Source organism: Colossoma macropomum, unplaced genomic scaffold, assembly GCF_904425465.1.
Source record: "Colossoma macropomum unplaced genomic scaffold, Colossoma_macropomum, whole genome shotgun sequence".
Lineage (NCBI taxonomy): Eukaryota > Metazoa > Chordata > Actinopteri > Characiformes > Serrasalmidae > Colossoma > Colossoma macropomum.
Genome location: NW_023494786.1, coordinates 7,172,734 through 7,193,862, shown reverse-complemented (window position 1 = coordinate 7,193,862; position 21,129 = coordinate 7,172,734). Strand labels below are relative to the sequence as shown.

Here is a 21,129-nt window from a genome sequence, read left to right as displayed (position 1 = left end):
ATCCAAAAGACTACTAAAATAAAGATTAGACCTTATTCAAAATATTCCCAAAAAGTTGGAACACTGCGTAAAATGTAAATAAATGTAAATAAAAACAAAATGCAATGATTTGCAAATCTCATAGACCCATATTTTATCAACAATAGGACATAGAACACATTTCAGATGTTGAAAGTGAGACATTTTACCATTTCATGAAAAATATTAACTCATTTAGAACTTGATGGCAGCAACACATCTCAAAAAAGTTGGGACAGGGCCATGTCTACCACTGTGTAGCGTCCCCTCTTCTTTTAACAACAGCCTGTAAACGTCTGGGAAGTGAGGAGACCAGTTGCTGGAGTTTTGGGAGAGGAATGTTGTCCCATTCTTGCCTGATGTAGGATTCTAGCTGCTCAGCAGTCCTGGGTCTTTTTTGACAGACTTTTCATTTCATGATGCACCAAATGTTTTCTATTGGTGAAAGGTCTGGACTGCAGGCAGGCCAGTTCAGCGCCCGGACTCTTCTTCTGCGAAGCCATGCTGTTGAGATGGATGCAGTATGTGGTTTATCATTGTCTTGCTGAAATATGCCAGCCCTTCCCTAAAAGAGACGCTGTCTGGATGGGAGCATATGTTGCCAAAACCTGTATATTTCTTTCAGCATTAATGGTGCCTTCACAGATGTGCAAGTCACCTATGCCATGCGCACTAATGCACCCCAATACAATCATGGATGCTGGCTTTTGAATTGTGTGCTAATAACAAGCTGGGAGGTCTTCAGTCTGGAGGATGCAGTATCCATTATTTATATAGTAGTCCATCATTGGACCACAGGACACTTTTCCACTTTGCCTCATCCATCTTAAATGAGCCTGGGCCCAGAGAAGTTGGTGGTGTTTCTGGATCCTGTTTATATATGTTTTCTTCTTTGCATGATACAGCTGTAACTTGCATTTGTGGATTGTACGGTGATCTGCGTTCACAGACAACGATCTCTGGAAGTGTTTCTGAGCCCCTGCAGTGAATTCCAGTACAGAATCTTGCCTGTTTTAAATGCAGTGCCACCTGAGGGCCCAAAGATCACGAGAATCCAATATTGACCGATGGCCTTGTCCCTTGTGTACAGGGATTTCTCCAGATTCTCTGAATCTTTTGATGATATTATGTACTGTAGATGGTGGGATATCCAAAGTTTTCACAATTTTACGTTGACATTTTTCTGAAATTGTTCCACAATTTTTAGATGCAGATTGGTGAAAATCTGCCCATCTTTACTTCTGAGAGACTCTGCCTCTCTAAAATGCTCTTTTTATACCCAGTCATGTGAGTTAGTTGCAAATAGATGTTTTTTTTTATTAGTACCACCTTTTGTTGCCCCGTCACAGCTTTTTTAGGATGCGTTGCTGCCATCAAGTTCTAAATGCGTTAATATTTTTCATGAAATGGTAAATGTCTGACTTTCAACATCTGATATGTGTTCTATGTTCTATTGTGAATAAAATATGGGTCTATGAGATTTGCAAATCATTGCATTTTGTTTTTATTTACATTTATTTACATTTTACGCAGTGCCCCAACTTTTTGGAATTGGGTTGTAAATTGCAGCCTGAATTAGTAAGTACTTAGCTACGGAGTGAAAATATCTACCTACAGTATGGAGTTGTGCAAACTGTGGTCAGTATAGCTGGCTATCGAATGTTTAGCCGGTTGCTTGTTAGCTTGCTAGCTAACTTGAAGTTCACGTATGGTTAAAAAAAGGGACAGGCCATAAGCACGATGGTTAACTAGCTGAAGCAAACTATATTAGCCTAAAAATTTCAAGAAACTTAAGTATTAAGTAAATTACACTAGCATTATTAATATATATACATACATATATAAATACATACATATATATATATATATATATATATATATATATATATATATATACATACATATATATATATATATACAAAGACCATCTACAGGTTGAGGAATTCAGATTCAGAAACATTACAATCAGCACCAGTGTTTTATATATATATATATAAATATATATATATATATATATAGAGAGAGAGAGAGAGAGAGAGAGAGAGAGAGAGATAGATATGAAACACTGGTGCTGATTGTAACGTTTCTGAATCTGAATTCCTCAACCTGTAGATGGTCTTTAGTGAAGAGGTGGCAGCTCTGTTAAAGGCCAGTCAGGTGACATTTTTTGCCAGTCTAAACAAAAAACATTGATCCTTTAGTACCTGTAAATTCCAGTTTTATGAAAATAACGTTACTAAACAGGCAAGGAGAGGGAGAGAGGGAGGAGGAGGCTGACAGAGCTGAAGAAGCAGGTCTAATAAATGTTGGTGATCAAGAAGAAAGTGAGTGAGTATTGTCAAATTTAGTATTGAATTTGTTGAAAGGTTATTTCCCTTATTACATATTCCTTATTTCTAAGCCTAAATAAAAATTATTTAGTAAATATAATTTTTGTGCTGTCAGATGTCACTATGACCATGTCACATGTAAGTGCAACTACAGAACAAAATCACACTCTGACTGGTTGTACAGACTGACGCTGTACCAAACTATAATCTGTGTATTTGGGACGTGCATCTTAAGGGAGTGACAATGGCATTGCTTGGCTTTAATGCCTTTGTTTGATCTGTCATAGGTGGACACATATAGTATTTAAGTCGGAAAAGATCTGTGCTTAATACGCTATGAAGTAATAGATTTTCTGTGTGCCAACTTGACCAAATCGTCCTTTTTTGATAAATTTGCTTCCTATTACTACTCTGTAGTAGTAGTCCATGCTGAATGGGCATTTTGGGGCCATTAAAAACATCCTCCTGAAGGGGCATGCCCCTAGACCCCTTAGTTAAGGCTAAGCCCCCAATCCATAAATCTCTCGTGATGCCCCTGACCTAAAATCTTCACTCCAGTGAAATAATGATTCAAGTAAAAGTAGTTTACATCTGTGTTTTAGCATCTGTGTTGTACTGGTCTCATGGGGATTGTGGGAGCAGCAGTGGACTGAGGCAAATTTTTCATGAGACATTAACAGAAGACTTACATGAGGAAAACTGCTAACCAGTAACAGTGAGGAACCGTGTGAATTACTTTTTTATGTATTGTAATGGAGTATGTTACTGAATACATTTATGACAGTATTCAGCCATCAACACTTTTTCAAAGTGTTATTCTACCCATCTCTGGGCAATGTCTTAGTATTTAGTGCATAGTTTATTAGGTGCTGTTCTCTTTGTGTAATTCTCTGCTCTAAAGTAAAATGCTAAAGCTTCCAAGTGAGCAACAGCAAAGCTGTCCTGGGCCTGTATTTATAATAAGTGCTGATCTAGGATCTGATTTCTGTCTTATTTACCCCGAATGTACTGACAGAAACAGATCCTAGATATATGCTAAAAAAGATTCAGATCTTACAAACATATTTTACTTAAAATGCTAATGGCTTTGTCAGTGTAGCCAAATGTGCTTAGTGCCTACATCAGCCTCTTAGTTCACATTTTAAAAAGTTTCATTTAGATGAGAAAAACCTAAAATCACATAAATAACAAACAAAAGCATTTGTGTATAGTTCTGTACAAGTGCAATGATGTCATTGACAAATGACCTTCAAAATGGTTATGTAAAATCAGAAGCAGAAGTTGAGTTGTCCAACATTATGCTCATGGGCAACTGTGTTTTTTTGGTCATTTAGGTTCTGGGGAATAAAAACTTATTACATATCTGGTAATGAGAACTCATTTTAAGTGGGTTTTATTTGATGAAGAGTGAAGTCTTAGAAATTTCAACATTAACATGTTTCTGTTCATACTAACATCACACTTCACATCATCATTATATCACGTAATGATTTAATTCAGTCAAGCTAAATTTAGGTGCTTGATTCTCACAAATAATGATTATAATGTGACATAATGGCTTTGATGTCTTAATGTCTTTATCAGTCTTTTTTACTGCACATGGATGAAAATAAATATTACTGTACAGTTTTTTGGGGGGGTTCACAAGAATGAAGAGGGCTCGTTTCAGTTCTTGGTCGCTTTATGCGGACTAATTCGTGCCCTGCAGCAGGGTACAGCTCTTTTCATGTGGTTCCTCAGACTCTCATCTCTGAGGCCATAAATGAGGGGGCTGAGGAAGCGCGGCAGCAAGACGAAACAGAAGTAGTTCAGGAAAGCTATGTGCTCCTGCAGCCAGCTGATGTGCAGGACAATCAGGCTCTCCGTGATGGGGAAGGTGAAGGCCGTCATGCTTAGCAGCAGCTGGAACCCGTGGAGCACCACAGTGTGTAGGGCCTTGCTAACCGACACGCGGTCCTGCCGCATCTTGCGAGTCTCAAGAAGGATACGGATGTATGTGAACAGAATAACAACAGCCACCACGGCGAAGAAGAGGCCGTTCATGACCACTTTGAACAGAGTCTGAATGGGCGAGGAGTTGATTACTGCTGTTTTGCAGAGCACTGGGGTGGACAGGACATCTACGTCCGCCTTGGGCCGCATCAGAATGAAGTCCACCGTAGGCAGGATGCAGCTGACGATCCACAGGCTCAGGATGATCACCCAGATTCTCTCAGGTCTCCAGGAGACTGGACGATGTAACGGGTAGAAGATGGCCACGTAGCGCTCCAGGGACATGGCGGCCAGGATGAGTGGGCTGTTCTGGAAGGTGGCTGTGGACAAGAACAGCAAAGGAGCACAGAAGACGAGGGGAAAGTTCACGCTACCCATCACAAAAAGGAAAAGCAGCACGGAGAGGAGCATCTGCAAGGTGTCATTGACCAGCATGTAGGTGAACAGGATGTAGCGGGAGCTGTCAAAGAACTGTCTGTGAGAGGCGAAGGTGTGCAACATCAGGAGGATGCAGTAGAGGAAGACGCAAAAGAATGGGATGACCACGCATACCTTCACAATGATGGACACGTTTTTGGTGGATGTCGCGTTGCCTGGAGGTTCAGTTAGATTTTGCATAATGCCAAAATGCTTTGTGGAGCTGTTAGTACTGGAAAAGGCTGTAATGCAAAAGAGAAAATGTTTGTTGCAGAACCAGAATACATGCAGCTGAATTTAGAACAAGTACATTTTTCACATAATATATATGTATATGTAGTCGCATGCAGAAATTTGTGCGATCCTGGTGAAAAAATTATAAAATGTGCTGTAACACACAACGCATAGACAATATTTTATGTTTTATTTTTTTCCAATATGTTCAACTCTGCAAATAAATAGAAACTCTGAACTTAAATGAGCAGAAATGCCATATTTGAGTGTGTTTTCGGTATAGGATGTGTTCAATTATTAGCACTTATAAGATATACACGTATATATATATATATATATATATATATATATATATATATATATATACCTATTCAACTTGTAATGGAAGTGTGGATATAACAAGTAGTTTTGGACCATTTTGATTGGCCCGTTCAGGATGTAATTTGAAATTTAATACAATGTATAGGGTAACTCGAGTTTTCAAATTATGCAAAAACCTTAAAAAATATAGATACAAAGTTTTTGCATGACTAAATATACAAAAAATATTAGTACATCTCTATCAACAACCTCCTGCATTGCACATTTTTGTTTTATCTGGTCTAAATCTAAGACTGAGAACCGCTACATTAACACAACCAAGAAAACAGCATATAATGAATAATAAACTTAGCATCAGTTCAGGCATGAATACAATTCACCAGGTGAGTTCAGTTAATTGTTTGACACATGAGATTAAATTGATAAAACTTAAACGTGAATTCATTAAAATGGAAGCAACTCCATTATCAAACCTTATCTACTTACCACACAGTCTTTGTAGACAGAGGAATTAAAGGACACTTTGAGATGGGTTGGCCAGTTTTATATATCCCATAGCGGCTGTAGCACCATAATGTGACGTAATGAGGGGAAATGGGATCATGTTGAAATCGTTCTGGAGTTGTTCCTCAGGGGATAGATTAATTTCATGCCATTGTCACAACACATTAGTTCAATAATTACCAATATTGTTCCAAAGCATTTTCATGTTTCCAGTGTTTGCTGGCAAAACTAGTGAGCTATGTTGCATTTTTTTAAACATTTAGCTGCCATAAGCAATGAAGGTAGTGATTCAGTGATTTGTGAATTAAACATCTTTAAAATTAAGAATTTTCTCATAAACTCTGTAGGTAAATAAGTTTGGACTGGGGTTCAATCACCACAGGATACATACGGGTTGATACTATAAGAGTTTGTGAAACATTCATGATTAAGAAACTATATACTGTTTATTGTCTTAATATTACCTTCACGCATTATCAGCTACACTTTGTAGCTTTTCAATTACTTGTATTATTACTTCAATTATTGAGTGTAGCTCATCTATGCTGCAGACTATCAGCCAAACATCAAACTTAAGGGTTAAGACTGAGAGCCCAATTTTTGTGCAGGTGCAAATGCAGCCTAATGGTATACACCTACTGGTGTATTGCTACTTTGGTTGGACAGTACATTTATTCCTGTTTGCACCCAGTAGCTGTTTTGGTGGCCAGCAATAATACAGTGCGCAACAAAGGTGTGACGTCCGTCAGCACAGGTATTTTCAAAACCATTTAGGATTAAAATGTTTATATTACCACCTGCTCAGTAATTTTCATTTGGCATTACCGAATTCAGTCAATTTAATCACTCTCCAACTGCAATCCTCTACTGAATTTGAGGTTTCAGGTTGAGGATGGTGCAGTTGCAGATGTTGCAAAAAGATTACAGCTACAAGTGACTATTTCTGACTGGTTTCTAAGCTGTCTTTCAAATTTGGTAGAGAACTGCGATTGGAAAGTGATTACTTGTTCATTATTGCATCATTGTTGCACAAACACCTCAATGCTCTTACGTGTATTGCAGGTTTTGGCACGTTCAAAGCACCTCATAGTGGAATGCAATCTGGTTGTCAGTTGATTGCATTTTTTGGTGGTTTGTATTCAGTTCTGACATGAATTCAGCATTTAATTTCTTTCAATGCAAACACACGTATTGTTTTTCAGCTAAAAGATCAAGTGAAGTTAAATGTAAGTCATCTTTTATTTTTCATTTTGGCATATATTCTGCAGGTCACTATTGAAAAGTAATGTCATGTGTGCATTTCATTTAATGTTTTTCCACTGCAGTGTTTACATTTCAATTTGGCAAAAATTCTTATCCGTACCTGCTTAACCACATTTGGTTAAAATATTCACCTTTTTTTTTCGCTAAGTTTATAAGTGTGCTGCTCTACATCAGGTTAGCATATGCACCGCTGCTCACGAAAATACCAAAAATACATCTGCCACACCCACACACAACAGTACTGTGATTGTACACTGTATTTTTGTGCTTGTTCTATAACCACAAAAATAGTCCCTTAAACCTTTTACCACCAACACATTCATGCCATTGTCTTACAACCCCGTTTCCATTTTGGGATGCTGGGCAAATGTACACAAAGACAAAATGCCATGATGTGCAAATAGTCTAAACCCTACATTTAATTTAAGTAGTACAAAGATAACATATCAAATGCTGAAACTCGAAAATTTGATTGTGTTTTGAAAAATACATGCCAATTTTGAATTTGATGCCAGCAACAAGTTTCAAAAAAAGTTAGGACAGGGCAAGTTTATCATTGTTGCATCATCTCTTCTCTTAACAACACTTTGTAATCATTTGGGAACTGAGGAGAGCAATTGCTGTAGTTTTAAAAGTGAAATGTTTTCCCATTCTTTTTTAAAATAGGATTTCAGCTGCTTAACAGTTTCAGGTCTCCTTTGTCTTCCTTTTTGTTTCATAATGAACCAAATGTTTTCAATAGGTGACAGATCTGGACTGCAGGCAGGCCAGTTTAGCATCCAGACTCTTTTACAACAGAGCAATGCTGTTGTAATACATGCAGAATGTGGTTTGACATTGTCTTGCTGAAACAAGCAATGTTTTCCCTGAAAAAGACATCATCTGGAGGGCAGCAAATGTTGATCCAAAACCTGAATATATCATTCAGCATTAATAGTGCCATCACAGATGTGCCAGTCACCCATGACATATGCACTAATGCACCCTCATACCATTACTGACGCTGGCTTTTGAACTGTGCGCCAATAACAAGCTGGATGGTCCTTCTCCTCTTTAGCCCGGAGGATTTAGCATCCATGATTTCCAAAAAGAATTACAAATTTTGATTTGTTGGACCATATGACACTTTTCCACTTTGCCTCAGTCCATTTTAAATGAGCTCGGGCCTATAGAAGGCGGCGGTGTTTCTGCACCCTGTTTATATATGTTTTTTTTCTTTGCATGGTACAATTTTAACTTGCATTTGTGGATGCAGCAATGAACTGTGTTCAAAGACAGTTGTTTTTGGAAGTATTCCTGAGCCCATGCAGTGATTTCCACTACAGAGTCGTGTCTGTTTTTAATGCAGTGCTGCTTGAGGGCCTGAAGATAACAGGCAGTCTTTTGCTGACCCTGTACGAACTTTTTTAAAACATATTGTTGGTACCAAATTGAAAAATGGGCATATATTTTTCCAAAAAACAATATATTTTTCAGTTTCAACATTTAACATGTTGTCTTTGTACTATTTTTAAATAAATATAGGGTTTAAATGATTTGTACATCATTGCATTCTGTTTTTATTTACATTTTGTAGAGCATCACAACTTCTTTTGGAAACAAGGTTGTAAAATGTCAGCTTCCATTTATTGAGTTCATTTTGTGTCAAAGGTTTCAAATACAATAATGAAATCCACGAGTAGCAAAATGTCCAACATATGTTGTTGAGACAAGTAACGACAGTTAAATCAAACATTTTCAAAAAGATTACCACGTTTTTTTGCGAGTCTTAGAAGAGGGTATTCACCTGCACTCTCCATTGATTTGGACAAACAGGTCTTCTGAACATGAAGCCACTCAGCTTGAGCATGTTGTGGTAAGTAATGACACATCTGACCTTACGAGCAATGTGTGTCATTAAGGACGCAGGAAGATGTTTTAAGTTGGGGTGCTGAAATTTTAAGCAGCGTATATGTGATGTGAGAAATGACGTCATTCAAAATGTTTTGCCTTTATTTACATATATATATATATATACATATATATATACATATATATATATATATATATATATATATATATATATACATATATATATATATATATATATATATGAGCATTTCCAGAAGCATAAAAAATATATCAGCAAAATCAGCAAATAGGAAAAAAATAAAAACAAAGACTGGAAAAATGAGTGAAGATTTTATATCAAAATGAGTAAGGATGAGTAGTGATCTTTTTGAAAAATTATACATGTGGACATTTTATTACTGAACATTTTGCTTGTGGATTTTATTATTTATTTGAAACTTGTGGCACGAATTAAACTCCATATACACTGGAGCACACACACCCCCCACACACGCATTAAACTAGAAAAGCAGAGCTTTTTGACCATATGTGTTACTGCATTTCTTACTTCCCTGTAAAATCCTGGGCCTAATCTACACTGCTGCAGAGTCCTCTGCACTACAACAATTTACCACTAGAGGACAGTGTCCTCTAGAGCAACAGTCAGTGGTCACTTGTTTATTGCCTGGTTGTAAACATTTATTTGCAATAAGATGTGTAAATATTTGTTTTTTGTGTTTTCTTTTATTTGCACACTATTTTTGTCTTTTGTATTGAATGTTTATTTTCAGTAACTTACAATTGAGAAGCATTTCTACTAAATCAGACGTGACCATGCAATATATAAGCTGTATATAAAGACTGTATATAGAGTTACATTCAAAAATACAAAGATATACCCTGGCAGTCTTAAAGCATTAATGTAGATATATCGGTATTCAAATCTGAGGTTCAACAGCAGTAATCTGCTGAGTAAGATACAGTCTATTCTAATACCACTTAAAGGGGAATTTGACCGATTTTTCAAGATATCTGCACGATTCAATGATTGCGAGTCATTCTGAGTGGTTTTATGTAAAACTGGTTCATTGTAGAGAACAGTTTCACAGATTTATTTGCAGTGGTGGTGATAGGAACCAGGGGTTGTGATGTCTGCAAGACAAATATAGCCATTTTAATTAATATGCAAAACAACCATTAAAACCACTTGCCTTCTGAATTTTTATATGTTATGCTGATAATGGTAAAGTGGTGGTTAATATGATAAGTAAAGTATCCTTTTGGGGACTATTTTGCCCTAGCACCGCCATGAATGGATTTAAAAAAAAAAAAAAACTTTTAGGCTGAAATCTTATCTGAAAACCATTGTAAAACAATTACTCTTAAAGGCATAACACACTTTGGACATCTGGTTCCTATCACTGCCACTGTGAACTTTATTGACTCGAACTTTATCTAAAATGGAGCATTTCACATCAAACCACCCTGAATGACTTTAGAAATTGTGAAAATTTGGAATTCCCTTTTAACAACTACAAACACATGCACTGAATGGTATTATGGGACACTCAGCTAAATTTGACAGACATATTATGATTCCCACCTTGTTAGATGAGGACTGTTCAGTCATATTAGAGATTTGTACATTGATATTAGATGTTTGTACATTGAATCATGATATAACTATACATTTATCACTTAATACAAATTCTACTGAACTGGTTCAAGTCAGAGCTGAAAGCACATTTCAGACTTTTAACTGATTTGGACATTAGATTAAAATCTTTTTGCTTTGAGTGACTATATGCTTTAATTATGTTTATTTTATTAAAATAAATTATTGAATATTTCATTTTGTCATTAACAATGCAATAATAACACCTTTGAAATTACAAAATGTTTCTATAATGACAGTTTTTGGAAGTTACAATGTCTGCTAATTTTAAGCAGAACTCAAAAATCTTAATCAGTACATGACTAATAATCACAGCTTTACACAGCTGTACACACATAAAAATATAATATTTTCCTTAAAACACATAAACAGCAGAAAATATGTTTCAGTGGTGACAGTTCTTGATGTTACACACTGATATTCTGATTTTTGGACATATTCACATATTTCTAAAACAATGAGATCTAACTGCTCACCATGTAGCCCGGAGGGACAGGGATGCAGTCTCACTTCCTGCTCTTAATATGCTTCACCTATGGACTAAAACTTTTTGTCTTTCAATAATAACATGAAAACATGGGAGAAAATTTTTTGAATAAAGTTTTTTGTAACTATTATTTGCACCTCCCAACACAAAGTACCCTATAAGTATTGTAGCTTATTACTATCTCAGTTAATGCCTTGTGTTTAAATAGATCACAACATAATCATCGTAAATATCTAAAGTCTGAATATTTGTTCTTTTTAAATAGTTTTTTTTACTTTTGAGTACCATTTAGAAAAATGGTCTGCAAAAATCATGGTAAAGAATTTGCCATGTAAAATAAAACTGAAAACTTTCTGAAGAGTGCAGTTAAAGAGCAAGTCTTTCAGAGGGCCATTAATTATTAACTGACACCTCTGTGGTTTGGCCTAATTGCAGTATTTGTTCTGTGTGGCAAACAAGGTTGCTTTGAGCCCTTGCTTTAGACATGAAACAAGCTTGTCCAGTCTCTGTCATGCGTCACTCATGAGGACAGAAAGCCATGGTGTACACAACCACCAGTTTGCTGTAGTGCGTTGAACCTGCTGGCAGAGGAGAAAAAAAAGACATTTGAGCTTGAATGGAGACAATGTAATCAAATCTACTTGCATAAGAAAGTTGATAGTCAACTAACCCGATTCTGTGTCACCAGAAAAACTGTGTCAGCTTTTTTGTTTTGGATTTTTTGTATTTGCCATGTTTTCATACTAAAGTATATTAAACTCTTGCAGGTCTTTTACAAGGAACTACATTTTAAATATTGTCAACAAACAAACAAACCAAACACCCCACGTAACTTGATTTTTCATTTTGCTGCATGATTTGAGCACAGCAGCTGTCCTTTACATTTTGTGAAAATTTTCATGACTGAAATGTTGCAGAATTGCTTGAAATAAAATCTCTACACTAACTTACATTGAAAGTCAAAAATGTTTTTGGCCTCTGCTGTTAGTGGTAGCGACGTTTTAATGCAGGACAAGCTACCATTTCTAGGGTATTGATGTCTATATTTACCACTAACATTTGGATTTGCATCAGCTTTCTTTTACTTTTCACCTTAAGTTTTCACCTTGATTTTGTTTGAACTTGGAAGTGAAAATCTTATATCATAATTAGAAGATTAGACATGCTGATTTTGGCACACTGTGACGTTTCCTTTTTGCCACCCTGATTTGCTGTCGGGCTGTTCAGAATGTATTGCGATACAATTCAAAATGAATTACCCTGAAATGTCTGGTGGTCACAACCAGTAAATACTTTAGAAGAAGATTTTAATCATACTTAATTTTGCTCAACTTTGACTATATCAAAAGCATAAAGCATAACGAACAAAACGTTCAGACCATTCTCTACTGTTAGTTAGTTGAGCATGTCAACAGTGTCCTGTGTGGCTAATTACATGTTGTAATTAAGCAGGCTCTAAATTATTAAACAAACTCTCTTATGCAGGTATATAATTAGATGTTTTACTTACTGTTTGGAAAAGCCATTGATGTGGAAAATGTCTCTAAGGATTGCTTGGTAATATGAGACTCAGTACACCATCTGTTTCCCTTTGATAATTAGACAAAAGCAGAATGCAAAACAAATGCTTATTTAATGACTTTTCGCTCTGATTAGACCCCAAGGAGAATAACCCCACATCTCTTATCAACATATTACATAATTATCTTGTAAACATGTTGATGTAATGTTTGCCCACAGACCATCTTGCAATCCTCCAGATAGCCCTGTGGTTATTACTGATATTGTTTGTTTTTTTATTGTAATTTACTGAAGTGTTAAAATAATCATCTACATTAGAAAAAACAATCTATGTTCAATATTAACTTATAAAATGATAAGTGATATGGTGTTTTTGATGCTGGCTGCTGATACATTTCACACAGAGTTTACTTGATGTGCTTCTTTTACACTGATTTCTCAAAATGCACTGATCATACAGCACTAGGCTACAGTTCTGGACATCTCTCTTCAAAATCTTAAAACAGATCAAGATGTCATGTCATACTGACTATTTTTAATTGGGTAAGGCCTACAGTAGATTTGCCCCATTTAGGTTAAAAATGTTCTTTTACAAGAATTACAAAAGCCATTTCTAAGGCTCTGGTACTCAAGCAAACCACAGTAAGAACCATTCCTGGCCAGCTTACCAGAATTCCTCCAAGAGAACAGCAGTGACTCATCAAGGAAGTCACAAAAGAACTCAGCCTACAATCTAAGGAACTGCAGGCATCACTCAGAAAGGGTCAGCTTTCATGATTCCACCATTAGAAAGAGACTGGGCAAAAATGGTATCCAAGTAAGAGTCGTAAGACGATAACCACTGCTAGCCAAGAGGAACATTAATGTTTGCCAGAAAACATCTTGATGACCCCAAAGCCTTTTGGAATAATGTTCTGTGGACTGATGAGTAGAAAGTGGAACTTTTTGGAAAAAAAGGGGGTCCCGATATGCCTGGAATCCCGATACACCTGGAAGCTAACACAACAGCCCACAATAAGAACATCATATCAACAGTCAAATGTGGTGGTAGTGTAATGGTATGGGGATGCTTGGCTGCTTCGGGGCCTGGGTGATTTGTTATAATTGACGGATCCGTGAATTCTGCTCTCTCACAAAAATCCTGCAGGAGAATGTCGTCATCAGTCTGTGATCTGAAACATAAGGGCAATTAGGTTATACAGCAAGACAATGATCTGAAGCAGAAGCACGTCCATCTCTGAATGGCTTGAAAGTGAAAAGGGTTTTGAAGTGGCCTATTTAAAGTTCTGACTTCAACCTCATTAAGATGCTGTGTTATGACCTTAAATAGGAAGTTCATGCTTGAAAGCTCTCCAATGTGGCTAAATTAAAATATTGCAAAGAAGAGTGGGTCTACATTTCCTCACAGCTTTAAAAAATGACAGATGTCCAGTTATAGGAAGTGTTTGGGTGCAGCTGTTGCTTCTAAAAGTGGCAAAACCAGCTATGGGAGCAATTACTTTTTCACATGTAATATAGGTGTGACAAAAGTTCTTTTCTTCAAAAAATAAAAGGAGAATCTGAAACCATTTGGTCTGACAGGAACACAAAAATAGAGAAAATCAAAAGCTGTTTCACTGCACTGTATGTACACTACAATACTAGCCGTGTTTTCACCAATTGATAGCAAAATCAATAGATATTGTTAAGTGCATTTTTGCTTGCTTGCTGTTTGAAAGCTTCTGTTATTGTCTATGTAAATACTAGCCTGGAAACCACAACAATTCTTGATAGTGTGATTCAACTAGGTTCTTTTTTAGTGCCAGGAATTGTGATAATGTTAATACTTTCTATAATGATTGGAGATGCAAAGGAAGAGGTTTCAGGAATTATCCACTCCAGCAAAGAAACCATGTCATTGCCTTCACGTTTCTGCCATGATTACGTTCCCATTCGTCACACAATTTAGAAGTTGGATCTCCTACTTCACTTCTCCAGGTTTTGGTTTCTCTCCTACAGGCACGCCAGCTCCTTTTCCATTTTGGTTGATACAAATGTCAAATCAGTTTCATCTGATTGTCCCACGTCGCTTTGTCAAGCTTCCTGTTGATATCGTCCTTGATGCTTTGTATCACTTTTTTCAGAGCATCTGGAGTGAAATTTCTTTGGTGGGTTCCTCCGCCATGCTCTTTCGTGTGTTAGCCTATTTAGCATTAGCTGCAGACTTGGGCACAGTTTTCTTTGAGATATAATGGCAAATTATATTCGGCTATGCAACACTGGAAAACACTTCACACTTTCTGGAAGCAGTAGCCAGGATTTAGACTGAATTAATACAGGATGTTTAGCAAAACATTAAGACAAGTCAAGGCAGCTCACAGTAACGCATCAAGTGACCCCTCAGATAGAAGATTTCAGAAACAGACCATGTCTGCCATAATTTTTGACTGTATCACATAGTATTACATGCTATCAAATGCACTGTACATGCACAACTTCATACGTGACTCCCCCCACCATCCTGTTGCATGTTACACACTAAGGCTTGTGTGTCCATGATGTCAACAATTGAATATTAAAATGAGTCTGGTTAACCTATATATGCGTTTATCCAAAGTCTCTCTGTTATTTGGCGAACTCTATTATAACTGCAGGTAACGCATTAATGAAGCAATGAGTTTTGATATTGTTTTAACAGGCTTTCTGAACATAAATGCATATATGGTTATGTTAACATAAGTGGTATTTCTCTGAATTATTCTATATTTTCAGCTGTATTTCTTGTGCATTCTAGTGTTTAATGGTTTATATTGTTAGAGGGGGTGTAGAAATTTTTTTCCTCTTTAGTATTTCACAATTTTTCTCCTAGATATGTGCACAGCAGAGTGTAACAGCAGTCAAAATGCAAACAGCAGCAGTCACCAGTTGCAACTGGTCAGTTCTGTCCCATTGAGGAAGGATTTATCATTGGCCATGACTCAGATTTTTGTGTGGCCTTTTGTTTACATCAACTTCCTCATGCTTTTCACCTTCTACAGAAAACAGGCTTTCAGGACTGAAACACGTTATATATTGTTCGCCCATACCTTACTGACTGATGTGATTTTTCTTTTACTGACAGATTTTGTGGTCATTCTCTCATACAGCTCTGTATTGATGCCTATGGCATTCTGTATTCCACTTTGCATACTCATGGAGACAGTCTCATCATGCACACCGCTAACTATCACTGCAATGTGTGTGGAGCGCTATGTGGCCATCTGCATGCCACTGAGACATAGTGCTATCTCCACCACTAGCAGAACTTTTACTGCTATCCTTATCATTTGGATCATAAGCTCCATAAAACCATTTGTGGATGTGTTTATCCTTGTTACAACAGTCTCAGAAGAATATTTTTTAGAGCCTACCTTCTGCCATTATGACATCATGACACCAGAGCAATGGCACCGTTTAATGAGAGGTATTTTGTATATTATTTCTTTCATCATAATTTTATTCATTGAGTTCTTTTGCTATTTGATGATTGTGCTTGCTGCCCGGGCGGCCTCTGTTGACAAGAGGTCAGCAGGCAAAGGTCTGCGCACCATCTCACTGCATATGCTTCAGCTTATCCTTTGCACCATTGAGATTATTTGTCCCTATATTGAAGCAGTAGTCATACAGATAGACATTCAGTTATATCTGTCAGTCCGCTCTTTCAACTTTTTCACATTCAATGTCATTGCCAGGGCTGTCAGTCCACTTGTCTATGGCCTAAGAGATGAGAAATTTTATGCTGCCCTGTTGTATTATGTCAGATGTAAACAAAATCACATCTCGTCTGAAAACAAAGAACAAAATCCATAAAAGCTCTCCGAAAAAAAAAAAAACTGCTGTAAGTCAGTAAGACTTCTAGAAATGTGCTTGCTGTGCTTGTTAAATACTTACCTAAGCATTTCATTTAATATGCATACACCTGATTTGTGAAACAGAATTTCATATCATCATTAGTTTACCAGATTTAGAAGAGATTTTAATGGTAAATTAGCATTTATAGTATGATTTAATCCAACCTTCCAGACATATGAAACAATGAAACACATGCACCACAATCAGCTGTGTTATGTAATACATTTTACTATGTTAGCAGTTTAGTGAACTGGGTCCTTGAAGTGGGACTGTTAGAAAATTCTCTTGCAAGTGCCTGATCAAAAAAGAATCCCTCATGCTGTCTTTTGAAGCATTCCCACCCTGAATTTGTGTTTTGGTCATTGTCTACAACTTCATTCTTTCTTCATTCATAATGATTGTTTTTGAGCATGTATAATATTTGCATCTGTATATGTGGTTTTTAAAGAGTTATTTTATCACTGTCCAAAAAATAACAAGTATATCTACTTTTTGCATTTTTTTCTGCATAATTTGAGCACAGTAGCATTAACTTACATTAAAATTAAAGAATGTTTTTGCCCTCATCAGTACAGTTGCCATTTTGGAGATTTCTCTTTTTTGTTTTTCTTTGGACGGTGAAAAGTTGCAAGTTGCAACTGCAAGTTATGTTATGAAGCAAATGTGACATACAAAATGAAAAACCTCCATTATAATAGCAATCTCCTACGAAAATATAGGTATGTAAGGAGTTATGTGCAATTGGTTATGACACCTCTTATAATCACAGTCAAACTGTAGTGATGTGTAACATGTAGTATTCTCAATGTGATATTATAATAGTTGCCAGGCTAGAGAAATGTCCTAAAGCCTATTTACCTTGAGCCTGTGGGACAAGAACTGGTCTTTGATTTGTTATTGTCTTCTTTTCCTTATGTGTTTTGAACTCATATAGCAACACCTTCACAGGATTTTGTGTGTTTCTTTACAGTAGATACAGTAGAGTATTATAACCCATAAATGAAGATTGAAGACTTTAAAAGTGCTCATCTAGACTAGTACATCAATAAATGAGAAAAATAATCCTTTGAGTTGTGCTTTCATTAAAAGCATCGTCAAGACTTGTTAAGACTGGGCAAACAGTTTTCTGAACAATGTTTAGTAATCTATAACAGACCTCTTTATTTGATCCTAAAACGCCGTAGGTTGAGCAGAAGTGTTAACTGTGGGTGCTGTGTGTTAGCAATCAATGTAGCTAAGATCAGTCCATCTAAGTTCACTCTCAAATGTATGACTAACAAATCCACTAGTCACAGAAAGTCCATAATTTTAGTAATAAAATAGAGTGACAGGAAAAAAGCCATAAAGTACTTGAAATATATGTTATGCTATGTGAAATATAGTCTCTCAAACCAGTCCTGGATCTGCATTTTTCATGGTCAGGCTCCCAGGTGTAATACTCACCTCCCATGGACTATCTCACAGGTGGACATACAAACAAAGCTAGCTACGCTGTCAGGGGAAGCAACACTAAGGTAATAGGCTGGAAAACAGGCCAGGCTAAAGGGTTTTGACAACAGGCCCTAAGTCGACGATTAAGATAATGTCATATGACTTTATGATATGATCTTTGTCATGAATGAAGCAACAGACTCGATCTCCCAGAGGATTCTGACTTTATGACTTTATCGCTTCCTGAAACACACACAGACCTCATCTCCCAGAGTGCACCGGGAGATCAGCTGACTGTGGGTTCCCACATACGCTCCTATCAGCGTTTAAGATCACCTGAATTCTAATGTGTTCCACCTGTTTTTATGATCATATGACTCAGTTTAGCTTATAAGCCCGGGCTTTAGCAATAGTTAGTCGCGAGGTATTGTTTCTTCTGAAAACTACTGAGCGTTCTTTCGATTGTATTCCCGTGTATGAATTGTTGTTTCCCCATTTCTCTGACTCTGATTTTGGATTTGCCCTTTGGATTGCTAGCACAACTAGTGAATAGTGTAAAAGGTTTAACCAGCCAGCTACAAGACATGAACATAGCGTCATCGGATGTTATGTCTCTGGCTCCTCAAGTGCAGATAGAGGCTCCTTCTTCAGTATTTCCTGTAAGTAAACCTGATAAATTTGAGGGAGATCCGGATAAGTGCCGTGCGTTCTTACTGCAATGTTTAGTATTTTTCGAGAATTCGCCCTATAATTCTGACCAAGCTAAGATTGCATTCATAGTTTCCAGATTAGCTAACAAGGCTTTGGAATGGGCCATGGCTAGTTGGACTCATATTCATCGATTAACCAATGTCCAATTCATAACTGAATTTAAAACTGTGTTTGATCATCCATACGAGGGCAAGGTTAGTAGTGAACTGTTATCTAAAATAAGGCAAGGAAATCGCAGTTGTGGATTATTCTTTGGAGTTCCGTACCCTTGCCGCCAGCAGTGGATGGAACGAGGCCGCTTTATTAGTTATGTTTCGGCAGGGGTTGAACACTGATATCGTGAATGAACTCGCATGTAAGGATGATGATCTAAATCTGGATCAGCTGGTTAATCTCGCAATCCGTTTGGATCAATTATTACATCACCGCATGCCATCCAAGAACAAAACCAGGACCAAGAGAACTTTTGCTCGAGTCAAAGTAGTTCACAAATCAACCGACAGCACTGAACCCATGCAGTGTGAATCTTTTCAGCTATCTCAAGAAGAGAGACAACATCGTTTCCAAGAACAATTGTGTCTATATTGTGGAAAAGCCAGACATCAGCTCCGTGAGTGCTGACTCAGACCAACCCCTGGACAGCACGTGGAGTTTACCCACAAAGAGGTTGATCTCTAAGTCGGTTATGATACCTGTGAATATATACTCTCAGCCTCAATCTCTTGTCATTTCAGCCCTGGTTGACTCCGGAGCCAAAGGCAATTTCATTCATGCCAGAGTGGTTGAGCAGCTTCGTATTCCTGTGGAGAAGTTAAAGACAGCTTTGAAGGTGACAGCGCTTGATGGAGGTCCAGCAGGTCTGGGGATCATCTCGGAAGTGACAGAGCCAGTTCTTGTACAGACTAGTGCACTTCACACAGAGACTCTACTCCTACTAGTATTAGAACAATCAGAATTTGAGATGATTCTAGGTCTCCCTTGGCTCGAGAAACACAACCCCTCCATTTCATGGACTGATCATGAGATAGAAAGATGGTCAGAATTTTGTTTACAGAACTGCATTACTCCTCCTCACATCACAATATCGTCCACTTCTGTAGAGAGTCCTAATGCTAATGAGGAATTCCAAGTCCCTTCTGAATACCATGACCTGAAAGAAGTCTTTAGTAAGACCAATGCCACCAAGCTGCCTCCCCATAGATCACATAATTGCGCCATTGAACTTGTAGGTAATCCAGTTTTTCCCAAGGCCCGCATATATCCCCTTACATAAGAAGAAGAGAAAGCTCTAGACACATATATCAACAAAGCCCTTGAACAAGGGTTTATTCGACCATCCACCTCCCCAGTAGCTTCTAGTTTCTTTTTTATAAAAAAGAAAGACGGTGGCTTGTGCCCTTGTATTGATTATCGAGCACTCAGTCAAGTCACCAAAGATTACCCTTATCCTCTGCCTCTAGTGCCTGTCGCTTTAGAACAGTTAAAAGGAGCCAAATACTTTACCAAATCTCAAAAGTGCATACAACTTGATCAGAGACGGTGGTGAGTGGAAAACTGCTTTTTTGACGACTAAGGGGCACTATGAGTACCAGGTGATGCCTGTCTTTCAAGCCTTTACAAATGAAATATTGAGAGACATGCTAGGGAGATACGTAACTGCATACCTAGACGACATTCTTGTCTATTCCCCTGATAGAGAAACACATGTTCAACATGTTCGGAATGTCCTATAACGATTGCTTGAAAATAGTCTGTACCTTAAAGGTGAAAAATGTGAATTTCATCTACAAACTGTGCCATTTCTAGGTTATATCATCAGTTCCCAAGGTGTGATCATGGACAGTCACAAGGTCGATGCAGTAGTTCAGTGGCCCACACCCTCCTCCATAAGAGAACTTCAAAGATTCTTAGGGTTTGCTAATTTCTACCGTAGGTTCATTAGGAACTTTAGTAGTATTGCGGCCCCTCTTACTTCCCTACTCAAAGGTGGCAGTAAGAAATTACTATGGACCGAGCAGGCAGACAGGGCTTTCCAAATATTAAAGGAAGCTTTTACCACAGATCCTATTTTGCGACACCCAGACCCTTCAGAGCCCTTTGTTGTGGAAGTTGATGCTTCCGAGACGGGTGTAGGAGCTGTCTTATCCCAACGCTCAGGCTCACCTCCTAAATTACATCCTATAGCGTTCTATTCACACAAACTATCCCCAGCAGAACATAACTATGGCATCAGAGATAGAGAACTTCTAGCTGTGAAACTAGCTCTCGAAGAATGGCGGCACTGGCTCGAAGGTGCCAAACACCCGTTTGTTGTTTTAATAGATCACAAGAACTTAGAGTGTTTACGTACTGCTAAACATTTAAACTCCCATCAAGCTAGATGGTCTCTCTTTTTCTCTCGCTTCAATTTCAGTATCACTTATAGATCCAGATCCCGAAACACTAAAGCTGATGCCCTGTCCAGATTGCATCACACAGACATCAGAGTAAGCTCCGTAGATAAGGTGGAATGTATATTTCCACCT

The 21,129-nt window shown here is 37.5% G+C and overlaps 2 protein-coding genes across 2 annotated transcripts; one reads left to right on the top strand and one right to left on the bottom strand.

Annotated features, from left to right (window-relative positions):
* Positions 1 to 3,992: 3,992 nt before the first annotated feature.
* or129-1 (odorant receptor, family H, subfamily 129, member 1) lies at positions 3,993 to 5,141 on the bottom strand. The gene has a single exon (XM_036598428.1). The coding sequence runs from the start codon at positions 4,956 to 4,958 to the stop codon at positions 4,014 to 4,016; it is 945 nt and encodes a 314-aa protein (XP_036454321.1). The 5' UTR covers positions 4,959 to 5,141; the 3' UTR covers positions 3,993 to 4,013.
* A 10,301-nt stretch (positions 5,142 to 15,442) lies between these two features.
* On the top strand, positions 15,443 to 16,420 carry LOC118797456 (odorant receptor 131-2-like). The gene has a single exon (XM_036556826.1). It carries the CDS (start codon positions 15,443 to 15,445, stop codon positions 16,418 to 16,420), a length of 978 nt encoding a protein of 325 aa, XP_036412719.1.
* Positions 16,421 to 21,129: the final 4,709 nt, after the last annotated feature.